This window comes from Lontra canadensis, unplaced genomic scaffold (assembly GCF_010015895.1).
Source record: "Lontra canadensis isolate GAN:19392208 unplaced genomic scaffold, GSC_riverotter_1.0 scaffold5, whole genome shotgun sequence".
Taxonomy (NCBI): domain Eukaryota; kingdom Metazoa; phylum Chordata; class Mammalia; order Carnivora; family Mustelidae; genus Lontra; species Lontra canadensis.
The window spans coordinates 2,427,831-2,454,124 of record NW_022630999.1 but is presented as its reverse complement, the minus strand read 5'-3'; the positions used below and the strand labels follow the sequence as shown (position 1 = coordinate 2,454,124).

At 39.7% G+C, this 26,294-nt stretch overlaps 1 protein-coding gene across 1 annotated transcript in view; it reads right to left on the bottom strand.

Moving 5' to 3' along the window:
• SPEF2 (sperm flagellar 2) overlaps positions 1-26,294 on the bottom strand; it is a 169,129-nt gene that overhangs the window by 10,847 nt on the left and 131,988 nt on the right. Inside the window, exons 31-39 of the mRNA XM_032851311.1 lie at positions 19,210-20,375; positions 18,867-19,084; positions 18,538-18,746; positions 18,319-18,442; positions 18,049-18,233; positions 15,576-15,682; positions 14,688-14,870; positions 8,411-8,503; positions 1,590-1,769 (exon numbers count right to left, since the gene is read on the bottom strand). Coding sequence (XP_032707202.1) covers positions 1,590-1,769; positions 8,411-8,503; positions 14,688-14,870; positions 15,576-15,682; positions 18,049-18,233; positions 18,319-18,442; positions 18,538-18,746; positions 18,867-19,084; positions 19,210-20,375 — 2,465 coding nt within the window. The remainder of the gene's footprint in view (positions 1-1,589; positions 1,770-8,410; positions 8,504-14,687; positions 14,871-15,575; positions 15,683-18,048; positions 18,234-18,318; positions 18,443-18,537; positions 18,747-18,866; positions 19,085-19,209; positions 20,376-26,294) is intronic.

The following is a 26,294-nucleotide window of genomic DNA, read 5'->3' as shown; positions in this document are numbered from 1 at the left end:
GGAGCAAATCTGGCTTCTTCTGTATCCTTTGCGGATCACAGGGCTATGCAGAGGGCATGATTTACAAACCCAATTATTAATTAACTGACTCACTCAATGAAATTTTTGCTGAGTTAGTGCGAGTAATTCAGGTTCAGGGTTGTGGCAGGTTCAGAACAAGACAGATGACCCCTCCCTGACCTCAGGATGCCTGAAGTCTAGAAAAGAAGCTGACCTGAAGAAATAGTTATTGTGAAGAGACCATGAAAGAAATACAGAATGTTCAGAAATAAATGGCAGGAAGGTCAGGGAAGCTGTCCTGGAGGACAGACATTTGACCGAGAACTCCTGGCAGGCCATGATCAATGTTCCAGTTAGCTCAGGGAGGCCCAACCTATAACGGGAGATAGGAACACCCTGGGGAAGTAGCAAATGCAGTCCCAAAAAAGGCAGTTCAAATCTAACCCTATTTATTTGGGAAAACTGAAACTGGCCTTCCAATACTATTTAAGGAGACAGTATTCTTGAGTGAAACAAACACTTTTGATGTACTTTCTGTCACTGTGTAAGTGTTGAAATAGCCTCTACAGCACATCAGGTCAAAAAGGCCTGAGGGGTCAGCTTACTGGGCACCTGTCTGGTCTCACTCTGGCCCTAATAGGAGGGAAAGCTATCTCTCATCCATTTGTTCAGGGCCAAGACTCAGGGTTACATCTAATTGTGTCTGTTTCCCCGTATATGTGAAAGCTGTCACAGAAACTTCCCGCACTTTTTTCTTTTTTTAAGTGAATCCAGCATATTCTGTTTTCACAAACATGTATGAAAGACAAACAAGTGTGGCTAGGACATCTGCAGATTTGGGCTGGGCAGTGCCTTTCTCTCCTCTGTGTCCATAAAAGAAGGACGGACATAACGTGCTCCATTATGAGCACCACAGCTCTGTCCCCCAAAAGGTCTGGGGAATACTAAAATTCATGCAAATTGGCACCTAATAAGTACATTAGTTAGCCCCCTGTTCTGAGGCTTTTTCATCCCAAAAAGCTAGGGAAAGCCAGTCCTTTAGAAATCTCAAAATGGAGTATGAGGTTTTATTACCTATTAAGCTGCTTCGTCCTTGGCTGCAGGAGATGCAAGGTACCTATGGATTTCAGGTGGCTGAGTTTTGGCCTGAAACACTATCAAGTGTCACATATATGTGGGATGTCTGAGATGTCTACTTGTTTCACATAGAATTTCCACATAGGATGACAGATAGATTGGATTGATACCCACTTCTTTTTCGTTTATAAGGATCAGCACTTCATGTAAAATAAAGGCTGTCTTTTATGGAACAAACTTGGATTCCACCAAGAAACTGAGCAAATTTTGATTTTACTACAAAGGTTTTTTTTTTTTGTTTTTTTTTTTTTTTTTTTTTTTGATACTGGGTCTCTAGTTCTTAATCCAATTAAGTAAAGCTTTATTGAAGACCTACTGTGTGTAAAGTATTGTGTTAGGTACCCAGAAAAATACAGAGATGAAATAAACAGAGTCTCTGTTGTTAGAAGTTTAGGATCTCCTGGCGATCCCCTCCAGAGTCCAATGCTAGTCCATTTCTGAAACACAATTACCTTTTCTACAATAACAGGAGGAGTTTTGATTGGTTGGAAGACATGAGTCCCGATGGCCACACTGAGAGCCCTGTAGACCCCTTCCACAGCATCTGGATGACAAGCAAAATAAAGCAGCATCTGTGTGTAGTCAAGTTGAGGTGGATCCTTCTCATGGTCAGCAAATAGCCTAAAGAAAAACTGTCACACAAAAAGAATTTCAATCAAAGATTAAAAGGCTTAAATTGGGTAAACAGTAGATGGACAGGCAATGAAGGATCCTTTCAGGAGCTTTAGAATAAGGCCACTTTCTGAGTGTAACATCAGTAAACATAATATGTAATGAATGGTATTAAATCAAGAGTATGCTAAGTTAAAATACAGAAGAGTGAGGCTCAAAATTCTAATGTTAAAGAAAATTGTATGCTAATCAATGGTATCAACATATTTAGAAAAAATATGCTAATAAAGGTGGTGGGGACTACATTTTATAGTTTTTTTTTTAATCTTTAATTTTTTAAATTTCTTTTCAGTGTACTGGAATTCGTTGTTTATGCACCACACCCAGTGCTCCATGCAAAATGTGCCCTCCATAATACCCACCACCAGGCTCACCCAACTTCCCACCCCCCATCCCTTCAAAACCCTGATTGTTCTTCAGAGTCCATAGTGTCTCATGGTTCATCTCCCCTTCCAATTTCCCTCAACTCCCTTCTCCTCTCCATGTTCTCCGTGTTATTTTTTATGCTCCACAAATAAGTGAAACCATATGATAATTGACTCTCTCTGTTTGACTTATTTCACTCAGCATAATCTCTTCCAGTCCTGTCCATGTTGATAGAAAAGTTGGGTATTCATCTTTCTGATGGAGGCATAATACTCCATAGTGTATATGGACCACATCTTCCTTATCCATTTGTCCTTTGAAGGGCATCTTGGTTCTTTCCACAGTTTGGTGACCATGGCCATTGCTGCTATGAATATTGGGGTACAGATGGCCCTTCTTTTCACTACATCTGTATCTTTGGAGTAAATACCCAGTAGTGCAATTGCATGGTCATAGGGAAGCTCTATTTTTAATTTCTTAAGGAATCTCCACACTGTTTTCCAAAGTGGGACTACCTTTTAAGCAGGTAAAGGGAGCCACAGAGCAAGGACGTATCTGTGTATCCTTATAACCACTCTGACAAACTGGGCTCTGACTCCTAAATACACTTCTAGTAGATCTCCCTGTGGTGAGTGGGGTCTAGCCATTAAAATCTTTCAACTTGCCAACACTTCTCTGAACTCCATACTTAATTTCTTAACAGTCATGTGACTTTTTCCATCTTGGATTCATACTGGAGGAGAGAGTGTGCTAATCACTGAATATACCTTTTTTTTTTTTTTTTGTAATCTCTCTGACACTAGAAGATTGAGCTGAAGTCAGCTCTATATGCAGGGTCCTGTGTATCTAGCAGTAAGAGAAGTTAGTGTGTGGGAATTCAATATCCATTGGGGCCCGACAAAGCAGCTCAAACCCTGGAACTCACAGGTCACACTTAAGTATCTAACCAGCCCCATGGCCCTGCTTGAAGAGGAGACTGGCTTCCTTCATGAGTACTTCTCAAACATGTACATTTAATGACCCAGAGAATCTTTTTTTAAACTTAGATTTTGATTAAGTAGATGGTTCTGGAATGGTGTAAGGTTCTGTACATACAGCAAGTTCTTAGATGATTCTAATGCTGCTGGTCCTGGCCTCTACTTTGAGAAGCAAATGTTCAAATGCTTATATCCATAGATACCAAGCTATTCTCTATTACTCATGATCCTTACAACTATGAATAAATTTAATTACATAGTTGGAAGAATAAGTTTCTGATACTTGACAAATCCAATAAAATTTAAATAAAAATCACTTTGATAAGAAACTGCATGGAATCTGTTATGCTACAAAGCAAGAAAGAGTCTTAGGGGTTGATGGAATCTGCAAATTCATTCATTCAGTCACTTTTATCAAAGTTAATGGAGTTGTAAGTCTGTTGTAAGCCAAGCACAGAGCTGTATTGAGATGCTTAAAAACACTCTTCAACAGTAAGGCATCCTTTGATTTTTTTCATGATCCAGCTGGTGGGTTCCTTCAGGATTTTGTGTTCTTCATCCCCTCTTGCCTCTCATTACTTCAGAGATTGCCAGTAGGACTAGGAGTAGAAGGGAGATTGAGAGGGAGACTGACAGATAATCACCACAGGGTCCCTGAGGGCCTATCTTCCATTTCTTTCACAGGAGTTGTTGAACTTCATTATGATTTCCACTGAATTGCTCTTATAAGTGTTATGCAGGAGGAATACATCATTATTTCCCTTAAAAAAATCAGCTAAATATTCTATCTCAAAAAAAGATGTGCGAGAATGAAATAAGCTGATATTTGCACTCTTTCTGTAATTATACAGGCTTGATTTTAAGTCAATGGATAGAACATTCATAAAATATAAGGCTTACTGTGTTCCTAAGATCATTTACAATATTGTAGTATTCAAAGGTTCCCACCCCCTGACATGTATATCTTGTATAATCTCCTCTCCTTATGTGTGGGTAGGACTTGTGACTGTGATGGGAAAGTCATTCTCATGAGTAGGTCATCTTACATAGATTTTTGCCGATGTAATTAAGGTCCCTTATCAGTTGATTTTGAGTTAATCAAAACAAAGGCTGCCATTGGGCCTGACCTAAGCAGGTAAACCATCTAAAAAGGACCCAGGCCTTAAGGGAGACAGTTAAAGCCAGAGAGATGTTTTCCTTCTAAGCATGAAGCATCAAAATGTCCAGTTTGGAGAGGGCCATGTGGTAGGGAATAACGGACAGCCTATCACAGCTGAAGGTCTCAACCCTTGTAACTGCATGGCTCTGAATCCTGCCAATAACTCATCTTGGAAGCCAGACTTGAAATCAATCTTGGGATTGGCCTCAGATGAGATTTCAATTGCAACTGATGTCTTGATTTCAGCCTTGTGAGACCCCAAGTGGAGGACCCATCTAAGCCATGTCTGGATTTCTGATTCATAGAAACTGTGAGCTAAAGAATAGGCATTGGCAAGTACTTATTGAACACCTATGATGTATTAGACATGGACTATTCTAGGTGGTGAAAAAGCATTCACTAAGAAAGAGATAAAGATGTCTTCTCTTGAAAAGCTTACTTTCTAGAAGGGAAGCCAGACAATAAAGAATATATAAAATAAATTAGGTAAATTAGGCAGGATTATGGAAACACACACAGAAAGTAGGTCATGAAAGGAGGAATTGGGAGTGAAGAGTGAGGAGGGAGGGAGATTTCACAGTTGAGAAGGTAAAAATTCAACAAAGATTGGAGGGTGTTACCAAGGAGTACCTTTGGGTAAGAGGATTACAGGCAGAAGGAATTGCTGAAGTCAATGTCCTAAGGTGGGGTGCACCTCACACGGTTACTCTGTAAGGCCAGTGTGGCTGAAGCAGATGGGCCAGGGAAGAACACCAGGAGATGAGGGAGAGAGGAACAAGGGTCAAGGCCAGGTTGGCTACTTAAGGATTTGGGCTTTTCCTTTGAGTAACATGCAGAGTTATGGGAAGGTTGAGTAGAGGCTGTTACGATCCACCTGTAATCTAAACCAAGACAAGGGAGGAACAAGAAGACCCATCATGAGGCAGTTGCAGGCATCCGGGTGAGGTTGACTGTGGCTTATTCCAGTGGTGGCCACGGGGCTTAGAAGAATTGGTCTGATCCTCAGTATATTTTGAAGATAGAACTACCAGATTTTCCTGAGGGATCAGATGTGGGGTTTGAAAGAGAAGATTTGGGGGTGAGCTGTAGGACTTTGGCAACTAGAAGGTCAGAGTTGTCACTGACTGAGAGGGAGGGGGCTTTGGGTGAAGATGGGAATGCTGGGGTGGCAGGGCTGGGAATTCAGGTATTCAGCTTTGGACATGGAGAGTTCGAAATATCTACTAGAATATTCATGGAGATATCAAATGGGCAGTTGTGTATGAGGTTTGCAAGGGAGGTTTAAGATGGAAATAGTCATTTGGGATCAGTTAATAAATAGCTAGTATTTCAAAGTTGGCCTCAACAAATATTACCAGCCCAAAATAATAGAAGGATTCCACAAGAACAGAAGCTGTGGAGAGATTAAGACAACACCTGTGAATTTGAATATGGCAAAAATTAAATTGCTTTTTCTCAGCAAATTTCTGAGGATTTTAAAATACTGGAATAGTTGTTCTTGGTATTGAGTGTATGGGAAGCTGGAAAGCCAGGACATGACCTGTGACTTGTTAGTCATCATGAAGTATGCTGTCAATGTCAGGGGACAACACTGTGATTGCAAAATAAACATGTCTCAGGGTTCCTTTCTTGGATGCAATGGGTCCTTCCATCCAGTGTCTGGGACTCTGGGGTCATTCAAGCCTGTGGAGTGCTAACGGTCTGTCTTCAGGGGCCCCTGCCAGTGTGGCTCAGAGGTGGGCCCTGGGTCACAGAGAGCACAAGTGACATAGTTGGGGAATTGGGTGGGACCTGAAACTATAGTTCAAACCCTCTTCTTAAGAAGGTACAAAGTCCCTTGGAGTGAAGGGACCTGCTCAGCCTCCTACAGTGAGTCATGGCAGAACTGGGGACAGCCCAGGGCTCCTGACCCTCAGAATTCCCTCTCCATGGGACATTGCTCACCCTCCCACCCTCCCCCGCCAATTTGGTCTTTCCTACTCTAATTACAACCAAAAGGGTAAATTCGTTTTGTTGTTTTTTCTTTTTTTCACACCTTTCTTTAACATGTTAACCATTAACCATTCTTCAACCAACTATAGTTAGCATGGCTAGCTTCTGTTTAGCTAACACTTACATAGGGCTTATTATATACCACTCACTTGACACAACAACTTTGCCAGAGAGGGATTGACAGAGAGGTTAGGTAACTTCCTCAAGACCTTGAAGCTTGCAAGCATTGGAATCTGTGTTTTGAATCCCAGTTTAAGAGCACTGAGACTTATGTAATTCTGAGCATCCCGTGTCTGAGGCAGTGAGGAGTGGAAAACACCACTCCTTTCTGTCCTCCGGAGGCGCACACATACACACACCAGCCATTCTTTGTTCCGCGTCTTTCTCAGGCTTCATGTTCCTGCCTCTGCTGCCAACTTTCGTTCTGTTCCTGCAAGTCATTTTCCAGCAGTCTGGGCACCAGTAGGAGGCAGCCACTCCCTTCCTTGGCACCAATGGTCCTTTCCTAGCAGTTGTCAGGGTACCGTCTCAGGGCACCGTCTGGCTGCTGATATTAGCTGTTGGGTGAACAACCAAAGGGCTCTGCCCTTGATTGACATTGCTAAAACTTCTGGCTGAAAAGGAAAGTGCTTTGAGTTGACATAGTCAGACTGCCAGTTTATTCACAGAAGAACCTGTTTATTGCTGGCAGATTTGTTTACAAAGTCATACAGAGAATGGCCTTCCAAAGGCTTTATGGGGTTGGTCTAGGACCTCCAGTTTCACATTGAAAACTCCCACCATGACCAAGACAAAAAATTGTCCCCACGCCTGCCAGTCTCAGGTCTTGGACTCTGGTGACTCCTTGACCCCTTTTTCTTACCTGCTCTCCTGTTATCATGGGATAGGTGCTCTGATACTCTGCACCCAATTGAAGGGAACTGCTCACTTTTAGGGTATAACTGGGGTCTTGTTCAATTTTATACTGCACTTTTAAACTAAAGGCTGGCTGAAATTGGACCATCGACACACCTAGTTTCCTGTGCTGTTTAAATCCACCATGCAATGTCTTTCATATCCTGCTGAATTTGGTTGAGTTACGTATATTTTTATGTTTTAAACATTTACACTGAAGCCAGAGTACTTTACCTTAGTCCTGCTTTCTATTGTGGGCTTAGGGATAGAGGCTAATAATACCATTATTGGCAATAATAATATTGATAATAGTAATCTGATGGGTCATTGGCAATGCTTATGCAACCCTTGGTATGTTGTTCAAGTTAATCAAAATCAAAGAGAAATGGACAAAAACATACACAGTAGTCCCCATTAGCTGTGGTTTTACTTTCTGTGGTTGCAGTTACCCACGGTCCACTGTGGTCCACCTCAGTCCGGAAACAGATGATCCTCCTTCTGATAAATCATCAGAGGGTCACTAGTAGCCTAACACTACATCACAACGCCTATGTCATTCACCTCATTTCATCTCCTCACAGGCATTTGATCATCTCACGTCATCACAAGAAGAGGGTGAATACGGCACAATAAGAAATTTTGAGAAAGAAAGACCATAGTCACATAACTTTCATTACAGAATAATGTTACAGTTGTTTTATTTTATTGTTAGCTATAACTGCTAATCTCTTACTGTGACTAATTTGTAAGTTTCACTTATAAAAACAGTACATATAAGGTTTGGTATTACCCACAATTTCAAGCATACATTTGGGGTCTTGGGATGTATCCCAAGAGGGGATTACTATATTGGTAAAATGACAGTTCTTAACCTAAGCTTTTAGAATTGGAAAGACCTTCAGAGACAAATGTGTCAAGCAACAGCTTACTTTGACAGATGAGGAAAGTGAGACCCAAGGGGTTATGAAAATGTTCAAGATCACACAGGGAGTTAAACAGTGGAACTCTGTCTAAGATTTTGATCTCTGTCTCCTCCCTCCAGAACTTTCCTGTGATGCAACTTTATGAATATTAAAATCTATATTCTGGGGATACAGCAAAGGAATGGGGGTTGAAGGAATGGAATCCAAAACAAATTATGTAAGTGGAAGAAAAAGGCAAAGAAATTACCAGTGTTGTAATAGTAAATTTTTTAAAGGATCTCAGTAATTACCTCTATAAGGTGTTCTTGCCTGTTGAATGGCAGGGGTTCAAGAGGATTTTCTGGAATTTTTGTATCTTCATCTCTAGTAAACCACAGACCAGCCTATACAAAAAAATAAAAATAAAAATAAAAATAATTAAAGTATCATTCCTTTAAAAGCCACAGGGATTGAACCCATTTTGTTCAACTGTCTAGAGCAGAGGTCTTCAAAATAGGGTTCAAAGACCATGGGGGATGCAGGAGAAAATCCTAGAACTTCCATTTACACATATTTGATATCATTCTTATAAAATTTTTATTCTTAAAAATTTGATAATATAAAAATGTATTAGTGCAGTAGTACACATGTATAATTTACAAATGAAAATTCACATATTGGGGATGCTAGCTGTATTTTAGTTGTCAGAACATGTGATGAAGTTTGGAAGTCACTGTCCTAGATTTTGCATGCATGACAACATTCTGGTGGTGTCTTCTCTCATACCACTAGCTCTCATTCCACATGTTCTCTCCATGTGGCTATCTATTCTCAGAGCCAGCTGAGATGCTGGAGCACATTGTTGGAAGAATCTTTGTTGAGTGAGTGACTGACTGACTCAGTAGTTCAATGGCCTACTTTTTAATGACATCCCTTTTTCTCAGCCCATATGTGATACCAATTACTGAATCTTCTGATTCCTATTTGGCAGTATCTCTCCCTTCGCTTCCTTTCTTTCATCTCTACTCCTGCCACCTTGGGGTAGAGGCTCTTTCTTCTGTCACAGGCCATCCCAGTAAGTTATGGGTCATTTTTGTTTCCAGTCTCCTTCTTATTTATTTCAGCCTGTACCATGAAACCGTATCAATCTCCTCAAAACTTCAATTTGTTATATTCTCTGCCTGGAACCATTTCCTACACTTGCTCTTCTGTTCACATCATCCCTCCTATCAGATGCAACTTCCTGTACACTCATGTAAACCTGGACATCTCTCTAGGCTTTGTTCTGATCACAACTCCTTAGAGATCCCCTCCTTGATCTTGCTTCTGAACTCCAATTTAACTTGTTTATACCACACAATAGACATTTAGTCCATTTCTTTAGATGTTGCCATTCATGTCAGCTGTTGAATATCAGGTATAAATTCCTTGGGTTTAAAGAATATATCATTCCAACCTTAATTTTTGTATGTGGTAAGTACTTCATATACATACGCACTTTGTTTCCAGGTCTAGATCTCTTACCATCTTCCAGAGTGACAACCTACTCTCATGACTGTCTATTGTCAAAAGCCACTAGCTTGCCTAACCTGACTGTGGCCTATGCTTTATGCTTTCTTTCCTTCCAAGGATCACCTATGCTCTGAGAGAATGCTGGAATGGCTTTGAGTAACTTGTAAGGGGATAAAGCTCCCAAAGGTGAGAACTGGGGTTTCTTTTTATTTGGGATAAAGGAGATGCTGGCCATGTAGAACCCTACGAAAGAGAAGACTCAGAAGAAGCCAAAGGCCCAGCATGGGCTCAGGCTTTGAATGTGCTTTTGCATTAATCAGGAGGAGACCCTTGCCCAATAGCTAATCTGCAAGGGGTAAGTACCACTTATGAGAGAATAGAGAGATGAGGAACATAAGTAAGGGATATGATGGAGCACCAAAGTTCAGGCTTACTCTTTTGCCTTAAACAACAAGAAAAATAAACAACATATCTGCAAGTTGATTTTCCAGACATTAGATGATAGGCAACACAGGATAATTCTTGAACTAAAGGAAGCAACCAAGGAGTCCTACTAATATTTCAGGCTGGAGGGAGTTCCCAGACTGCAGTGCCAGGAAAGTCATCCAAATAGAGACTCGTTGTCTTTCTGTGGCCAAAATCTGTTGTTAAGACAGGCCAAGCTGGCTAGAATTTTCAGGGCAGAATACTAGAGATGTTTTGAGTGGGAGAGCAAATTCTAGGGATTCACAGAGGGATCTCCATAAATCTTGACTTGCCAATCTGTGGATGTGTGTCTGTGGAAGGTACCAGAAACTGGAGAAAGAACCCCAGGAGAGGAGTAAGCTGAAAAATTCCTGAGCCTCACATGGGGCTGAGAGGAAGATTCCACAAATGTTACCACCAAGCAGAGTGAAAGGATCTCCTCAAACACAGGCACTGGAGAGAGCCCTCAGAGATAATTGCTTTAGCAGTGGGACCAGATTAGCCCTCACCTATAGGCCACTCTGGACCCACGCTTATAAATCTTATTGTAACCTCAAAAGGATAGAAGTGATTCCAAGTAATGCCACTTCAGGCCCAACAATGTTTAAAGGTATATAAAATTGGGCACCCAACAATATAAGATTCACAATATCTGGCATCCAATATAAAGTTACTAGGCATACAAAAAAAAAAAAAAGCCATAACATATGACCTGTAGTTAGAAGAAACACCAATCAATAACACCAAACTTAAAAATTACACAGATGATAGAATGAACAGAGAAGGATGTTCCTTCAGCTATTCTAAGTATACTTCATATATTCAAGGAGATAGAGGAAAAAAAACATGCTCATAATGAAGAGAGAAATGAAACATATGAAAAAGAATCAACTTGAACTATTAGAGACAAAAAATTTAATATCTGAAATGAAAACACTTCATGGTATTAATAACAGATTCAGCTCTGCAGAGGAAATGATTAGTGAACTTGAAGACATAGGAATAGAGATGAATACAAAGTAAAGCACAGAGAAAAGACTAGAAAAAAAAATGAACCAAGCCTCAGTGACCCATGGGACAATAAGCATGTGATTGGATTTTGAGATGGAGTAGGTGTGCAGAAAAAATAGGGAAAAAATGCTGAAAATTTTCCAATCTGACAAGAACTACAAAACCCATGGAGGTTCGAGAGCTCAGTGAACCAAGCAAAAGAAACATGAAGAAAACCACATCAAGGAACACAATAATCAAATTGCTGAAAACTGGGAACAAAGGGGGAAATAATAAAAGAAGTTAGAAGGGAAAAAAGAAATAGAGATTGGAGCCCAATTCCTCCTTCCATTTTTCAAATAACTCTCAATTCCATGTTTAATTGTTTCAATACACAGGAAATTTCCCTGATCCTTAAAACCAAGGGGATTCATTCATTTTAGTTTACTAAAAACATAAGATTGCATAAATGAGAACATTGTGTATTTTTCACACAAGAAGGCCACATTAGAAAGGAAAAAAAATAAACTGACTTGGAAACAAGCTATGGTTTTTAAAAAGTCATCTGTGAAAATTTTAGCAATGTGAAATATTACATTTGAACCTAGATAGTAGGGTTTAAGTTGATAAAAGTTCTGTTGGCCATATCATGCCTCACTGGATTATTAGGCAATTTTTCCTTAAAAGATGGAAATGTCCCTCATGCTCTGTTGCTAAAACTTGGCCTGACATAGGAAAGATGTTAGGGTTTGAGGCTGAAGGCCAAGAAAGAATCTTGAAACATCTTTGGTGCAAAAACGTAGTTTTATTAAAGCACGGGGACAGGACCCCAGGGCAGAAAGTGCTGTACCGGGGTTATAAGAAGTGTCCCATCATATACTTTCAAGTTGGGAGGGTGTTAGGGATAGTGTAAGCCTCCTACATGTTTTGGAAACAAGGTTTTCAGGATCTTGTGAGGGCTAGCTATTGTTAGGGAAGATCATTTATTACTGTTTGTTTAGTAAAAACTCAGTCATGAGACCCTTTAGATGTATATGAGTGGGTTATATACTTGGGGGGATGATTGCCAACATGTATCTTGGGAGAAGAGATAAAGGAAGTTTCCAAAGGAATTTTTATACATTAAAGTAGACTTATAGGGTCCTGCGGGTTGGGCTAATGTTGCCTTTTGCCCTCAGCAAAGTGTCAACATCGAGACAGTTGAGTCCCCAGAGGAATGTCACTCTGCCTATTTCAAGGACTTGCCAATGGGCTGTAAGTAGTAAGGAAATTTAATAATTTTTCTTCTGCCTTTGTTTCCCACATCATGGCTAAAGTTTTTTTTGTTTGTTTGTTTTGTTTTGTTTTGCTTTACTTTTCTTTAAAGAATGAGTGCTGTGTTGTTTGGATCCCAGAACATCTGACTCATTAAGCCTGTAATCACATGCATTCTCACTGACAGAAGGTGAGCTGAGAGTTCACTATCATAGAATTCTATAAGGAGTGGCTCAGTCTCCTCACACCATGGAGGCAAGCGTGTGACAGCTGCAGGAGGGTTGAGGGTTAAGGGTAAACAGGTTTTATGTTCTCAAAGCTCAACCCAGGTACATAGCCCAGCTGAATTCACCAGCTATCTCATTCCAGTTTAGAAGCTGGGGAAATCAGCACACTCTTAAGTGGCTGTTGTGGTGAACTTGCAATTAGTCAAAAGAAAAGAAAAAGACAAACAAAATAAAAAGCAGTGTAGAGAGCTCTCCTCTCCCAGAGAACTCCATTTCAGCAACGCGTGTTATGCTATCTTACTGTTCTAATGTAGCATTTTTACAAATCTCATAAAATTTTGCTCTAAAAGTGGTTTTGACTTTTGATACATAACTTTTGTTTTGTTTTGGTTTGGTTTTGGTTTTGGAGTGTGTGTGTGTGTGTGAGAGAGAGAGAGAGAGAAAGAGTTGACAAGTATTGGAAATCTCTGAAAGTCATGTGGGATGACCAAGTGGACTTTTCCAAATGGCCTTCCTATCCTGGGGCTCCTGTGGACTGGGAACTGGGTGGGTGGGAGAGAGTGCTGAGCTGGGAAATCGACTGCTCCCCAAACACAGGAGGTGTTCAAATAAGTACTTCTTCCTTTTAAATGTAGCAGCCAACTTTCTCTGAGAAATTTATACTTTGGGTAAAGGAGCTTTCTGGTTTTGGCTCAGCATTTTGGTAAAAATTGCCAGCGTCCTTTGTTCATCTCATGTTTGTACAAAAGGATGTTTAAATTGATATCCTGTGGTAATTGGCACATACTGTAGTGAAGGTTGGTGATTTCGCAAGTGCTCACTTATTAAAATCTGAAGGCAATGATGAAAACAGAGTAAATTTTGCTCTGCTGTTTTTATTTTCAGACAAAATCATTTTCATAAGTTTTAAGTTGAGGTCAGTGATAGTAGTATCTATAAATTCTTCTACTTGGGAAACAAATATATCAAAGCCCAATCAGCCAAGCACCTATCTTGACCAGTCTTGGAGGAACCTCCTCATATTCAAGTATTAATTCCTCTGGCTCAACAGCACAAGCATAGGAACATCGGGGCTGTCTATAGGTATGCCATCCATTAATTAAGGACAAAAAGAGAAACCAGGAGAAAGAGAAGCAGGAAGGCATGTGGTCTTTCAATTTGAAATATACACATGATACAGGCACCTAAAGAGTATTACCCTATTTCAAAATTAAAATCTTATAATCACTTTCATCTTTTGCATCTATCAGCCATGTGAAATGATGAGCAATAACATGATTTCAATTAGTAGAGACAAAATAAGTAATTCAGTCCCTCTTAGTTATGGGGTTTCATTCTCCTTCCTTGCTCAAGCTTCTAAAAAATGAATTGACTTTTATCTTCACTTCCTAGAGACCTATTCGTTTAATCAATCTCCTGCAATCTGGATTCTGTACTCTACCAAAATGGTTCTGGAAAAGATTACCTGTTATATAGCCTACCTGCCCAGGCCAATGGCCAGGTATCATGTTACTAAGTTATTCATGACTTTCTACACTTTCTTCAGGTATCTTGTCCATTCTTATATTCAGTCACTACCTACATGATAGTGACTTGCAATCTGTTCTGCATCTGCTGTATCAGATTAGATGCTTCTGTCTGCATTTCTCACAGACATTTCAAACTCAACTTGTTAAAAAATCTCTCATCATTCACCATGCTCATGACCAAATGGGGGGAAAAAAAAGCCCTTCCCTTTTCCCTATGTTCATTTCCCTGGGTAGTACTGTTGTTACTACTCTCAGAGCATTGGGTATTGGGCATTCGATGTATTAAAGCTCTGCAGGTGATTCTAATTTATAGCCAAGGTTAAGGACCGCTGTATAGGAGTTAGGAGAAGAACAATGAAGTTGATGTGACTTCTTTCAGAACTTAGTTCTCCTAGCAGCTCTGACTTTTTCCAGACCATCTCCCTGGGGATGGAAGCTAGACTTCCACCTGGGACTTGGACAGTGTCTGCACTGCCTCTGAGTGCCCAGAGAGGGACAGCCAAGAAGCAGAACATTGGCCCAAACCTGGCAATGTGACATCAGTGAGTAATACATCTTTTAGGTCAAAAAGTACTCCAGTAGTAGTAGTACCACCAGGCCCTGGCAGCAACCTGCATATACTGCTCGAAAGTGATGGTGCCCAACTGCTCTTCATCCACGGCTTTGAACCTCTGCAGGGTCTCGAGGAGCTCTTCTTCCATGGGGATGATCCAGGGCATTGAGATTACTAATAGGAATTTCCGCCAGTCCACAAACTCTGAGTTTACTATTAATGAAGATGTTAACTCCTGCAACTAGAAGAAAACAGGAAATGTCATTGGAATGTTTGTATGACTCTACTGTGAAACTCTCTCAGTTCCTATTTCTTTGTGAGACATTTAGAGGAAGGAAGGAGGAGTTTATATTGGGGAAGAGAGTCAGTTCTCAGGCTTGTTCCCTCAGGTTCTACCAACCAATCCACACTAGACAGAACCTAGACACTCTTCACTTTTTGCTTCCTTGGCATTTGAGTTTTTTGCTTACTGTTTTATACCACAAATTTACACATGTGACTCCATGACTCTAACTCTTCAACAGAGGGAGGATGAAGATTCTAGAAGGGGCTGTACAAGGGCTCTACAACCTGTAGAGAAATACTACAACCATTTTGTTTTCTGGTACACTCTTAAAGAACAGATTATGTTGAAAAGCAAGAACCACCAGAATCATCTACTGTTACTAGTCATGATCACTCTCTCTAGAAGTAAGAGATACAAACTCACAGGCTGAGCCTTCCCAGCTCTATAATGTTTCATGGACTGTCAGTGTCCTCATGCATTCTTCCAATGTTGAACACATGCATGGCATATCTTACATTCAGGCTCATTTGTTCTTCATTCAGGTTTATTGATTGTCCCCTGAATGTCAGACACTGCAAGTACTGATGATTTAAAACTATTGACTTAATCAAATCAGAAGAATTCTCAGAGTCTTGACACCCAAACAAAATGGAGGCTTACTTCAGGTTGAGTGAGGTGCATCCAACTACTAGGTAAGTTGTTTGTTCCAAGGTTCAGGGTTACCAGATCCAGCAGGATGTCAGTAAATGCCTTATGTCCTATTATGCCTAGAGTATAATGAAAAATATTTTTCCAATTATGTTATGTGACAGGGATTTTGTTTCTTTTGCTAAAACAGAACAAAAATAGATATTTGTATAATCTCTTTATTCATATTATTTAAAACTGTAACCTTTAAAGAACAGAAGACATTTGAAAACATGAGAATAATAATCAGTTTCCTGAGGCACTCTCACTATTGTGTCTCAGTGAAGTCAGAATGTCTTTTTTTGCTGAGTAATAAATCATTTCAGACTGGGAAAAATACTGAGAACTTACACTTTAATTTGGAATCTTCCTTTGACTTTTTGCTCAGAGTAGAATTAGTAGAATTAAAGAAAAAAAACCTGTAATTTTTCCTATTTGCAGTAGAGCACAATAGCAAAATATTTTGGTGAGTATGGGATACAGGTGTTTCAAATGCATACAAATCACCACTGTAATCAAGTTACACATGTATCCTCATTTTACATTTGGTTCAGAAGAGATTTTTTTTGTTTGTTTTTGTAAATGCAGGGAGACTTGAATTGTTAAATTACTGTACTGGAAGTGATAATTTAATTTAATCTAACTGGCTCAATATTCCAAAGTATTTCATAAAAGGTCACCAACCTTTTAAATGCTTTATTCTTATACATTAATCTCTTTTACCCTGTCCAAAAGAGAAGTCTGTTTTTGTCTGTCTCTCATTTCAAATTGCATGTGCATGCATTAAAAAAGTAATAGAAAAACAAAATAAATGAAGCACCTTAAAAAATGTCTGTCTAACCCCTCTGACAGAAGTACCTTCTAGAGTCAGGAGAGACTCCTTACACGTATTCAGGTCTTTCAGGTCCAGAGTATAGAGCTATTCTTCTTTGTTTAGAAATAAAAAGAGTAGAAATAGAACCACAGACGTAGCATCTCAAATTTTTCTTTTTACATCTGAATTTTTAACAATTATAAAAGTCCAACATGAATCTTAACATTTCTTCTAACCTTTAAGAAAACGCATGAATTCTTTTAAAATGTTGGCAGTTCAAACCAAATATACAATTTTGAGATTTGGAAGTTAATTTTTTGGGTGGCAAGAGCAGAATCTTTCTTCCTTTGATATGACTAGCCATCCAACAGGTCGTTCGGAAATAAATTCTCTATCCTTTTTGACTGAACCTGAGTATCCAATTTTATAGAGATGAGAAACACTTTCCCAGGGGGTAGAATGTTCAGTGAGATGAGCTTTATTTTCAGTAAAAACCACATTAGCTTCTAGACAAGTTAGAAATAATCACTCACGTTCCTCAAGATGAAGCCATAAATAAAATCCATTTTATGAAACCATGAAGAGGCTCTAAGTATTTAAAAATTCTGTAGAGTTTCAATATATTTCCATTGTCTTTAATAGCTATGGTGCAAGCAAAGTGTTGTAAGATAATGCTTCTAGCTTACATAGCAATTGTTTATCTGATGACCTTAACATGAAATGTGAAAACTTTTTAATATTTGACCTTGTCACCTACATGGCCAAGATACATAGTGATATGACTTTCACATAAAATGTGATAACATAAACAGAGAAACTTAGAAATTTTATTCATGGACCGCCCCTCCCCCCCCAATCTCTTTTTCAGTTTGGCAGTAAGTTAGTTATCTAATGTAGCTGTCATTTAGAATTACACAGGAAAGATGTTAATTGTATGCCAGGCCAAAGGGAACTCAGACCATAATCATAGTCTGGTCACCCTTAGCAAAACTCTGCAAAAGATGACATCAAAATAACACCACTGCTTAGAAGTATCACTTCCATCTAAAAAAACGTGAAAGAATGCATGGATGTAGAAGTAGACTTGGAAAGGTACAGGAAGGATTGCCTGGGTGTCTCAGTCGGTGTGGCTGATTCTTGATTTCAGCGCAGGTCATGATCTCAGGGTTGTGGGATAGAGACCCACATTGGGTGGGCTCCACACTCAGTGGGGAGTCTGTGTCAGGATTCTCTCTCTCCTCGCTCTCCCCACTCTTTGCTCCCTCATGTGCATGCCCTCTCTCTCTCTCAAATAAATAAATTTTTTTTTTAAAGAAAGGTACAGGAAATTTTTGCTTTGTCTGGAAAGATGCCAAATGCCTTCTGTGTTTGATATGAAGACTGATTACTATTTTACTTCTAAATTTCAGATTAAAAAGAATTTGTTTTTACTTTGATCAATAACAAAGTCAACATTATCAGATTACTAATCACTTTCATAATGGCTTTCTGAGTTTGATGAACAGGCAGAATTAGGTCTTGTGTCACCAGTGGAAGATGGTTCTCTTGTATTCCATAAATGGATAGCTTTCCTTGGGTCAAAGTTATTAATGTCTGGAGAATTCAACTGGATTATCAGGAGATCCGTCATACTTTCAGCCTTGATCTTGGCATTCATTTGTGTCTTGGCGAGTTTCATCTGACTAAAGCCACGTACTGCCTCTGCGGAACTTGCAGGGAGGGTCAGCACTAGGTCCACTAATGTCAGGATATTTGGATACTTGTGTAAATAAACTGAATTCACATAATCCCAGGTCAACTTGTGGATGTTCTGAAATCTGGGTAGGGGGGAAGAATGAAAAATATAAAAGACTGAGACTCCCAAGTTTCATTAAAATATTTATAAATGTCAGCTATGCTTACCTAGCATATATCTCTAATTTCAACATGCTCCATTCAGTGTCCACTTCATCAATTTCCACATTGGCAGCTTCCAGTACTGGTTCATAATGGGCAATCAGGATGGATACCTCTTTTTCTCCAAATTCTGCCATCGATATACAAGAGAAAAAGTCACAGATAGGAAAGAAACCTACAGATGGTCAAAGAACAATAGGTTTGAAATTAGTGCATATAGAGTACCTCGATTTATCTTTGCAGGCCACAGTTTAAAGCTCCCAATCATGGTAGCTTTCACCACATCCTGGCTGGCATCTCTGAAGCAGCCTTGCAGCCTCTTGATAAGATGTGTTAAGACTGTGCTTCTTACATCAGAAATGTCTCCCTTTCCTCCCAGGCAGTTACCATGAAAGTGTCTGACTGAATCTACCCAACGTTCTTTTGGTCCTGGTCTGGGGAGGGAAAAAAAAATTACCCAAATAAACAATTAAGTGAAAAGGTACCTGGCAAATAATGTCCCCAGTCATACTGTCTACATTTGATAGACCCCAGATCATTCCCCAATTCCTCACCTTGTTTGATATATTCTGAGCATTTCCAGTGTTGATTCTAATGTGGCAAATATGTCAGCAATGGAAGAATTTCTGTTCTGATTGACACGGGAAAAAATGCTAAGTATATTAATGACATCCACTAAGAAATGGATGAATTTAACAATGTCTGCTTGGAGAAGGAAGTGTAGGAGTTCCTTGGCTTTCTGATAACTGGTATCACTTCTGTCTTCATTTGCCTGTAACATAGATTGGGAATAAAATATTGGTTTATCTTTATTAAAGTTATTTTAGATTGCTCCATAAAAATATTCCCTGTCACTCTGGAAAACTAAAATAGTATGGTATGTCAAAAATTACTTACCAAATGCAGTTGCTGGACTATTGCAGGATATCCCTTGAGAAAGTTTTGGAGGGCTGCCTGTAATTCTTGAAGCCACCTCCTGCCCCCTACTTGAGAAGGCATCACAGGTTGAAGGTGAAGGCTTTTGAAAGCGGTCATCAGAGAATTCCTGAGAAGAGGGGAACTGTGGTAGAAGTGGTAAATGCTGTGAAGAAGGTTTCTGACATCATTGTATAGGGGAATTCTCTGGAACACTGCCTCGTAAGATAGTTCGAGATGATGTGCAAAGCAGTACACAGTCAGCGCACATGGCTGGATTTCTCTCAAAAGCAGGGCCACCCCATTGTTTTCTCCCTCTGAGTCAGGGGCGCCATCACTTCCAAAACCAACCAATTTCTTTGCCCAGTCTTGGTTCGATAACTTAAGTTGAAGATTTCTCTCTAGAATTTTCTCAATGGCATTTCTTATTGCCAAAGGATCCTTCTTTTCTACTGTCTGTACCCCAACAATTTGGTAATGCACTTTTCCTGCATGTGCAAACTGCACATAGACAAGTTCAGTTTCCTCAGTTGAACTGTCTGTGATTCCATCACTGAGGACAGAGAAGAATTTACTTTGTTCTAGTTTATCTCTTAGATTTCTCCGTTCCACTTCAGCGATAAAATATGTAAAGGTTCTTGCTGATTTGTTAGTTCTGAATGCCGGGCCGATATCAACCCCCTTCATATCATCCAACTTGCACATCCAGATGAAGTCTTTGAGGGGACGTCCCATCTTGGCAATAGCGTGGCATGATCTGAACAAGTTCTCTACTCTCCAAAGGGTGACTTTGCTCATGGTTGTCACCATGAGCTCTGTGGTGGCACGGTTCACTGGAGAAACACTTGTTGCTTCCATTAGTGAAGCTTTGGCATGAGCCTCACTGAGATGATGTGCATTGAGAAATTCTGTCCTAAAGTTGTCAGTGCCATAGGAAAAACTCACTTGATTTCCCCTTGACTTCACTCCATGCTTACGGCACAGGCCACAGAACATAAGATTTAGTATCTCATCATATATAAGCCAAGGGTATTTTTTTAGCCAGATTTTCAAAAATTGATCATTCCTCCTTGGAAGGTAATGGTCAAGCTTCTGCAGCCTTTTCTGCTTTCTAGGGACTTGGTTCACATCATCTGGAGGATCCCTGCCTTTAAAATAACTCCATATTGTTATTTTCAGTAATCACCAACATATACCCTGTTTTGCTTAATCTCTGTGCCCCACACTTGCTCATTATTTCTAGAAAAAAATACAGTGAGTGCTTACAAATAGTACATCAGACATTCTGGTGAGTGCTTTAAGTGTCTTATACCATTAGATCCTCATAATCCATCATCCCCATTTTATAGTTAAGAAAATAGACTAATTACCTGTCATTTTATGGATTAAAAAACCCCTAGGGCACAGAGAGGTCAGTTAATTTGCCTGATGTCATGGTGCTCATAAGTGATAGAGTTGGGGATCACTAGCAGCCAGTCCGACTCCATAGCCACCATGGTTAGCTACTTCACTACTACAGGTTTCTCATAAGGACAAAGGGGGCTATGTTCTTCTTCACTCTAGAATCTGGTTCTCTGTGCATAAAAGAGGGACATTGCTTTTTGCTGACATTTGCTTCCTGTGGTGAGAAGAAAGAGTAACAGGACATGCACAGCAGCATGTCTACAAGATTCGCCTTAGCCATCTCTTCCTTCCCACCACAGGCCCTCCTTCTCTGGCAGGACCAGCGCCAACCTGTTCCTTTACAGAAAGGGCTTCAGGCTTTGAGACCCATCCTAGGTGGTTTCAAGGAGCAGTGCCTCATGCCTCATCGTTTTCTTTTCCCCAAAGATCTAATTTCTGAAACCTACTTGTCAGAGCGTGGAATATATATATTCATCTGGAGAGAAAGACAGAAAAATTAAAATTATACAAAGGAACATCCTAAAATGCAGTTTTTCTCTGAAGGCAGGCAGCCTGGACCACATATTTACCTCCCTCCTTTAACTTCTGTGACCCTAGTGATCATTAGATGATATTGTCCTATTTTACAGTTTAATGAAAAAGTGGAATATATGTTTGTGTGATCGTACACTGAATAATGCCTAAGTGAGTGCTAAGCACTTGGCAGATGTTTAAGAAAATCAACATTCCCAACTGATTTCCATGATCTTATATCTTTTAATGTCTTTTACCTGGAAACCTTCAACATTAGTCAATCTGCTGCTGCTTTTCTTACCCAATTTTCATCTAGCTTCTATTTTGCTTTTTAATAAATTTTTTCTTTGCAGTTGTTACTGTTAAAACAGAGCCCCATTTTGTTTTTTTCCCCTCAAATCCTAAATATCACTGTTTTTGCTTAAAGTGGGCCTTCTCGTGACTAGTACCTCCTGCCTTCATTTAGGTTCCTACCTATTGGGTCCTCAGGCTCCCACTCTAGGCCTTTGGCACCAGACTGTTGCCTGCTGGCCACATGTCAATGCTGGTAAACACAGGAATGAATATATGAAAAAGAAGTCTCTTGTTACTGAAGGGAAGGACTTTAACTTTCACTACAGATTTAGCTAGCTTTTATGTTTTTAGCTTTATGGACAGATTTTCCAGAAGGTATCATCTTGAATTCTGAGCACTTACTTTCATTTGCCTAATGTAAATTCTCTGGCTTCATTAGAATGTGTTTCCTCCTGAAGAAGCAGCCGAAACTCTACCCACAGACAGTTTTAACATGTCCAAGAGGCTTCTAAATTTACTACTGCATTTCCGTGATCTGAATCTCTGTAGCGGAAGGAGTTCACCCACTGAGAGAACCACAGGACATTCAGAGGCCTTACTCCTTTTTTGCAGTAATCCCTAGAGCTTACCACCTGGAGACATATTCCTATTAATATATCAATCCTTCTCTAGCATACCTTTTCTAAGAAATATTTCTGAATTGTTTGATTTGTGTAAAGTCAGACTAATTTAAACAGGTCTCAGATTACAATATGGGGCTTACCTCCCTGCAAATATATAGTATCCTATTTCTACAGTTATCTCAGAGATACTAGCTTAGAAAGATCCACAGAATTTCCAATGATTCCCCCCAACCCCCATGCCCTTAATCCTGTCTCTCAGTTGGCAGAGGCTCTGTAGAGATACAGAGCAGCATCTCCTGAGCTCTTAGTCTCTGCCTCCTTGTAATCCACTCACCACATCATCTGGCACTAAAGGCCTTTGATAATCCTTTCCTGCGTGTCCTTTGTAAACCACTTTGAGACTTCACAATCTGACCACAAGTTCTCTGTGGTCCTCACCTCCTGTCTCCTGCCCCAGCTGTCTGTTTGCTGTTCCTTGAAGAAATATGTCATGCAACTTCAAAATCTCCATGTCTACTCTAGTTTCCCCTTTGCCTGCTTTCCCCAGCTCTTCTTCCTGGAAGGTTCCGTTGAAAATTCTCTACTGGGTTAACCCCTATGCTGACCCACATAGGCAGTAGTAACTACTTCCTCCTCTGAATTCTTGTAAAAACCATGTAGCCAAATAATCTAGCTTAGCCACCACAGACAAGAGTTCTGTTTGTAACTTCTGTCTCTGAGACCAATCACTGATCCTAAGGGTTTCTGGAAGAGGTTCAGAGGTGGAGCCCCTTGTGAGTTTTTAGAACAATTTCATAGCCTCTAGCAACTAAATGTTGCCTCTCTTGAAGAAGGAGAGAGGAGGTGGAATTTGCTGGACTGTGTTCTCCCCAGATAGCCTCTCAGCAGAAGCCAAAATAGCCATGAACCAAATCTCTACAGACATTACATGGAATACTGATGGGTTTACAAAGAAAAGGAGTTCTTTTGGTTTAAGTGGGGACTGAGGAACATTGCTAAAGTGTTCTAGTTTCAACAGACTCCAAATTGCTTCCACTGGAGAAAGACTGCCTTCCTGATGTGCTTGGCACTTGATGTTTAGAGACAAGATGTTCCTACCCAGAGCTCAATGCGCTACACAAAATAACTGTTTTTGTTTGGGATGTTTATGTTCCCTTGGGGGGCCACATACCTTATGGTTTAATTCTATCAGGTGGTTTAATTTTTTTTTTTTCTGGAAATATTCTAGGGTAATGCTATAGATGCCTGTTGTGCCATGTGTACCTTCAGGATACCGAGCTAACATTTTGAGTAATAACTGGAATAGTTTGAATCACTATTGTATAATTTTACATATTATATAATAATATGATATTACTCTAACTATATAATTAAATTATAATGGCTTATATTACACTTACATAGCACATTCAATGTGCCGGACACTTCCTAAACACTTTACATAAATTATTTTAAAGCTCATAGCAACTCTATTGATATACCCCATTGTCCAGATGAGAAAATTGAGACTGAGAGAGGCTAATTAACTTGCCCCAGAACATACTACAATCATTTGACAAAAGGTGGATTTGAAAAGAGCTGTCTGATTCTTCTTACCCATGGCTGGGTTTTCTTACTCAGCCAGCCATGGGTAAGAAGTGAATCAACATGGAAAGGCTAGCATGGGGCCTGACACATGGAGCCAGACCCCATGCCAGTACTGGCTATTAGAATTCAGAAGATGTTCACTAAATCTCCCTTTGTGCTGGGAGTACTGTTGTGGGAATGATTCCTGGGACAGTCAGTGAAAGAATGTCTTGCCGATTCACTGGCTGTCTCTAACTTAAGCTGCTCCTAAGACTCTCAAGTGTGGCTCTTTGCTGGGTGGGAAGAAAAATGCTAGCATGATAAATGGTTTCATTGCATTTCACATGATCTTGTATGATTATCATGCATAAGGTTATTTTTCTTTTCTGGCATATGTGTATATATATTTATATCCATAAATAATTTTATTTATGTAGCATAATTAAAAGTTACCAAAGTGGAACTTCATGATATGACCATTCTTTATAAATTTGCTAAAAACCTCTTCCTGCAGGCCTAGTAATATAATGACTATGTGTGAACATGTATGCTTTTTCCTAGAGAAAAACACATCTGTTCATCATATTTCACCATATTTTAGTAAGCATGAGAGTTGCCTCTTAGATACCATAGGTTACACTGGCATATATGAAATAGTTCATGGAAATGCTCATATTTCTTAATATACAAAAATACATTCTTAAAAATAACAGTAATTTTCAAGTTCAAGGAAGATGTTCTGTAGGATCACACATTTAGAAATGTGCCACATTCAACCAGTTGCTCCATACTTTCAAAACTGATTACTTCAACTGAGCTTGTCTTTTCAAATTATACAGTTCTGAGGTAAATACAGTGGAAGATGCCATAAAAGATTATTTTCCATTTCTCAGAAGGAATATGATAAAAGAGTTCATTTAAAAGATGGATGGCTGTGTATCATTTAAGGCAGTGGACAACAGGAAGAAAGAGTGAGGAAGAAAGACTAAAGTCAGAGGATGTCTTGGGAGCTAAAGGTGTCAGGGAGAAAGGGTGGGTGGTGATTATTGGACTTCCTCAGAGAGGGGCAATGTCTGCATTTGCAGCCTGACTTCAAAGAAAACATCACAGAACTGTGACTCTGGGAGCAAGAAAATGGAATGATAATTATTTTGTCTTCCTTTTACAACATTAGCAAGAATAAGAACAATGAACATTCTTTTTATTGATAGACTACCTGATACCGTGCTAAGGTTTTACACATACTTAAAAAGCAATGAATATGTGTGTGTGTGTGTGTGTGTGTGTGCATGTGTGCATGTGTTCATATAGCATAACTGAGCTAATAATGAAGAATTTAAACTGATTGCTCATAGCCCTGAAGTCATTTTGAACCCTTAAGACCCCCCAATCTCACAGTATTGTATAGCCTTGTAAACCTTGCAGTAATTACAATGGTTATTCTTGAATCTGGGATAATTCTCCAGCTTGGGTGGATGGTGGTGGTTCCTCAGAGAAGGCCTCCTCATCTGTTTGCCTGAGGTTCTTAAGGTTGGGGAAGCAAAGCAGACTCCTGACATTTCCCAGAACATCCACACCCATGCCTCTAATCTCCATGCTGGCCTGGGGCTGTTCCTCTGACTTGAAATATCCCCTGTATCCCTGCAATCAATCCCTCTTCTTCCAGTTCCTTCCTCCAAGGTAGTATCCCCTCAAACCTTCCCTCACCCCTGACTGACCTCATTGTGCACTGATCCTCTTTTGCTCTGCATTCCTGAGCACTTTTATAAAGTTCATATGCTCTTCCAGAAAGAAATTAAATAGAAGTTTATATTTTCTTCTTCCTTGCTTGCCTTTTCAAATTACACTCTAAGTCCCTTGGGCAAGTGGTTTTCCTATTGCATCTACTTTTTAAAAAATATATAACTATCTCCCTCCTTTCTTTCCCCCTTTCCTTCCTCTTTCCACCATACTTTGTAAGCTGTTGAGTTCATTATACCATATTCAGATAACAGACAAATGTATCAGTTGACATGCTTTAGTCCCAAGGGTTTGTAGAGTTAATCTTCTAAGACGTGTGTCTGCCAACTTACAGCTGCTATTTGTTGTTTTTAAACTTTTAGTTGAAATGGAGGCTCTGGTTTTGAGGTTGGATCCAAGAATGTATTATGGCTGTCATCATGAATACCAAGGTCCCTTTTAAAAGGGATTATGAGTGGTTGATAATTTTCAAAATCCACTTCCACCTACTCAAATGCCCCCAAATGCTTTTAGTTTTGACCTGCTAATTGGATGATTTCCTTCTCATCACCCTAGTGTAGGATTAAATCAAAGCGTATTTCATATTCAGAATCTTTATATATGCATCTTTTTGTTTTAAACATAAAAATTAGTGTAGATATAATGAAGAGCAAAAGCAACTCTCGAGAAGGAAATATGTAATAAGAGGGCCTTGTGAATCCCACACCGTGGGGAAGAGAATAGAATCTGCCTGTCGGATGGAAGGGATTTCATGGGCTGGCTTTATAAAACTGCCATTTCTTGATACCTGCTGATGGCTGCATTTCCTTCCTGCCCAAATACCACCAACCGGAGTTGGTATCCATCAACAGTTGTCATGTGTGCCTTTATGTACTGGAGGTGGAGTCCGCTCATGCTGGTTAGATGAGCTGATGCGTGCCAGGGAAG